The sequence below is a fragment of the Echinococcus granulosus genome (genome assembly GCF_000524195.1).
Source record: "Echinococcus granulosus chromosome Unknown EG_S00093, whole genome shotgun sequence".
Lineage (NCBI taxonomy): Eukaryota > Metazoa > Platyhelminthes > Cestoda > Cyclophyllidea > Taeniidae > Echinococcus > Echinococcus granulosus.
In genome coordinates, this window is record NW_020170473.1 from 184,979 (window position 1) to 189,334 (window position 4,356).

The following is a 4,356-nucleotide window of genomic DNA, read 5'->3' on the forward strand; positions in this document are numbered from 1 at the left end:
AAGTGGCCTTTAGAAAATAACTACTCTAGTTCCTAATCCTGGATGCCAAAACTTAGCGTAACTAAAGAAGCGCGTCTGCTGCTGATGAGAGAATCTTCAGAGGCTCTCAACAGAAGAGTTGAAAATAAGGTCTGCCTCCGACGTCTACTCCAGTTTCGTGTTCTGCAGGAATGTTACAAACACCTGCACCGACACTAGCCGTGAACCACCTGGAAAAGTTCGTAAATGAGTTGCCTGAGGTGTCCGCATAGCAATTTCAAAAGAGGAAATGCGCGATATCTTCTTTACCTCTCTGCTAATTGGACAGAAATCTAATGAAAATGGCTAAGACGCACTGAAGTCAAAGCAAAACAGCAAGGAGGATTAAAACCGAAACCTAACCTTTGCAAAAACTATTTAAACACCTTCCTTTATTAAATGACTCCGCATTTAGACCACCGATGGTAAAACAAGATAACTTCCTTGTAGAGCATTATCCAGTCTCCGTCAGCATAAGGACAGTTCATTTACCATTCTTAATAAGATTCCTAGAAAGATCTAACGGAATAGCCAAGATGTACTTGTGATGTTGGAGTCAAACATTTTCTTAGTTGCACAAGAGTACGGTGAATGAGACAGTTGGTTCGTGAATGTTTTTCTTAGCCTGGATAGCCGACGCTGGAGATTTATAGGGAAAGCGCCTGTATGACGAATAAAAAAAGAGCGCTATGGTCAGCCCTTTGCTTTTATTACATAGGAACCTGCTATAATAGAAATAGTACTTCTGCTTAGCGGCACGCCACTTCTGTACGCTAGCAAAACAGTACCTGTCTTGGCGCTGTCATCTTTAAGCTTGCGGAACTACTCGTGTGGACGCAGCCGTAATTACAAATTATGCTTCTTCATGACTGTAATCCAAAAGAACATCGTATTAGCCAATTAAACTACAGGCAAAAGTTGGAGCAGATTAATAAGGAAGGCGACAATTTCGGGTTTGGAATTAAGCGCGAATGTGGCAAAGGTTTGATCAAAACGAGCGGGCTGATTATTAAGCCTAGAATTTACAAAAAATGACAAATAACTCATTAACAAGCTTAGATAACAGTTTTAAATATCGCCGAAAATATCCTTTCTTATTGTTAAGGTATGGCTTGAATGCTTGAAGATTCCTATTGCACCAAATATTTCAGATTCAAAAGGATTCTAGTGCAGGTTGAACTAAGAGAAGTACATTTAAATTTTTCATAAGAACATTTTGATATTAATAAAATACCACAGTTGTTTATCTCTCGGCTTTAGTGAGAAGCTACTTTTGACTTGGCCATTGTGTCATACTTACCTTGTTTTAATCTGCTTTTGAGAGAGGAAGTAGGCAGACAAGTCGAACTTCGTGACTGAGGGGTCAACGTCCTTCAACCCCACAGGCGGTTCCGCGTTCATACTTCTCCAAACTCTATGCTTACTTCCCCCATTTACTTATTCTAATAAACATGTAGAAGCCAAATCGACCTGGGTGTTCTAAGAGTAGGGGATCAGGGAGGAGGGGATCTACGAGCCTCGCCCTACACTGCTGGCAGCGTCGGCGGACTTCCTCTCGGAGATGATATGAACTTGGGAAACTGGGTGAGAACTGCTAAATTCAACCTCCATCGCTATCCTCGGTGCCAAAGAATACATCCATTTCTCCGCGCTCTCCCCATGATTAATTTTTGGCTGCAGTAAACGCCGACATTACCGACGACACCAACATTGATCAATGCTGCGATACGTTGGCTCAACTCGTCATTGGTCGGGAAGAACAAACCCTCGCCAAAGGCTTCTTCCTCCGCTAAGAACCTTTAACACCTAGCGGAGCGTGCTTTCAGTGGCTGTCCTCCAAACGAGATCGTTGACAGACACGGAGTCAGACCTCCCGCTTTGGTTGAGAAGCTCTGCGATACAAACACCAACTCGCTCGGTCAACTGGTCAAGCTCGCAACCAAGAAGCGGCAGGAACTTTGAGCGACCCCGATCTTTCAGAAACCCCAAAACCATTCAAAGTCAACACCAAGGTTGATTTGGCGTCGACATGATTAGTAGGATAAGTAAATGGGAGAAGTAGGTATGGATTTTGGTGAGGTGTGGACACGGAACCGCCTTTAAGGTTGCAGGACGTTGACACCTAAGTCACGAGGTTCGACGTGTCTGCCTGCCTCCTCTCTCAAAAGCACATTAAAACAACGTAAGAACTACAATTGAACGGCGCTGGGTGGCCTGGCCTTCGGACCAAGCTAGTGGCACACATACCATCTCTATGTCAAGTGTGCATATTCTGCCCGAGTATTACGTCTTCTTTCGCCTTCATGGAAGTATCGGGACGCTAAGTTAGAAGTATAAACCTAAGGCCGCGTACCGGCCTATGTAAACAGAAGGAAGATCCTAGTGTAGAATAAATGTGACTAGTAAGCTCTGGCATTCACTGCTGTTATGTGCTAATCCTTGTTGTGCACTCACAACATTTTTAAATGGCCCAAAGTAATTTGGCTAATAATTGGTAGTTTCGATTTTATGCATTGGTTACAATATAGTAAATCAATCACATACAATTTCAAAATGCGCAGCCAAGATTTTATTGCCTATTATTTTAATTTACTACACTTCTGTCTAATAATGTTATAGTAACCGTTAGCCTTTTAAATTCCTTCCATACGCGGACAAGATAATTCGTGTTTGCAGCGGGACTTTCGGGCGAGGTATCTTTTTTTTTTATATGTGAATGAACACTCCCTTAGCCCTTGAAATCTGCGGGAGGCGACCCCATGTAAATAACCTTTTTCAAGAAATCTACGTAGAAGATAGGATTTATTTGACCAGACCTATGTAGTCCATGTAATCTGGTTTCCACTCTCGTGTTACCCAGATTCATATTCAAAGTAGTCGACTAAATACTGTAATGATGGTCTATCTTCAAGTACTATTCTTTTGAACGCTTTTTGAGTCATTCTTCTTCATGATGGCCAAGTCTTGAACCGAGGCAATGTAGCTTAAAGGCCTGTATTTTCCTTTTTCCGCCTAATTATTGCTTCTCTATAACTCGTCACTTTCTCGAATTTTTTTTTCTTGATTTTGACTTCACCAACAGGGTTACTTACCTACCTCGGGCTTTTATTGCTAAACAGTATGTGCCACAACACGGTTCATTGGTTTTGTTGTGTTCACGATGACGTCATATTTATTACTTTTTTACAGAGTCTACTATGATCATAAGGCACTCCCGAGGCAGCTTCAATGTAGATATCTTCTATTACTTAAACCTCACATGTGGTTAATTGGGATTTGGATAAACATTGGCATGGTGGTTACGAAAAAAAACATCCATCGTTTTTCTAGGTGGGAATATATTAAGGTTATCTTGAAACATTTCATGTACAAGCAACGTATTAAGTCTTTGCTGTACTTAATCGTATAGGTCTTTAAAGTACGGTTGCGTAAGGACAGTCGGTTTACCTGTTTGAAAATGAGCTGAGATTAGCATTAGCAGGAAACCCTTATTATCAATATTATTATTAATATTGATTTCAAATTACTGCAAACGCAATAGTTTCTAAGGGCAACTAAGGTATTAACAATGCATAACATTTTGATTGGATTATATGTTCCTTCCTGTTTGCGTCATTCATTGCCACCTATATGAGGCGCTTGCGTTAAGCACAAGTGATAAATAGCATGTTTCGCGGAGCTCGAGATGTTCTGTGAATTTAGTGTATCCCATGTGACTCACGCTTTTAAGTTATTTCACGCGCCAAAAACTTAATCTGTTGCTCTCCACTCTGTTTCACTGCTAACATTCGCGTGTTTAATTTTTCTGCCACGAGCATTCACCTTCAAGTTGTTGAGGTCGTAGAGCACTGACAGCTTTTTTAGGATTGATCAAAAGTAGCTTTATCGTCAATTAAAATGGCAGTTTCAAATTCCTAAAATTGCTGGCAAGATTTTCACGTGAATCGTGGATTGATATAACGTTACACCAGTTTCGCCATCATTTTATCCTCCGGTTTGTTATAAATTTAGATGCTTTTTCTACACATTATTTCATGGACAGAGGGTACGATTTGGACACTGTTAGTTAGAAACAAACTTTTTTAAAAAGTTTTATTGAGAACATGATTGACCATAAAGGTGGAAAAGAAAGTTACTCTGCGGTGTTTAATCTTCCTCAAAATATCTTGAATTAAGGCCAATTCCCAAACTCACCGTGCACTAACTCAATTGTATCCCAGTTTAGCTACATGGAGTGGATACGATGTGGTGACGTTTACAACTGCGGGTTAAATTTTGATTAATAAGTCGAAATCTGCATTACCACATCCATTTCTTCTACGGGTAAGCTGGTTTCTT

General features: G+C 40.6%; 1 protein-coding gene across 1 annotated transcript in view; it reads left to right on the plus strand. All coding sequences in view use genetic code 11, as the record gives it.

The window, feature by feature from the left end:
* Window positions 1-2,067: 2,067 nt before the first annotated feature.
* EGR_08013 (Rho GTPase-activating protein) overlaps window positions 2,068-4,356 on the plus strand; it is a gene marked incomplete at both ends in the record, with an annotated part of 16,088 nt that continues 13,799 nt past the window's right edge. The window contains 2 exons of the mRNA XM_024497262.1: window positions 2,068-2,076; window positions 2,648-2,711. Of these exons, the coding sequence (XP_024348325.1) occupies window positions 2,068-2,076; window positions 2,648-2,711 (73 nt within the window). The remainder of the gene's footprint in view (window positions 2,077-2,647; window positions 2,712-4,356) is intronic.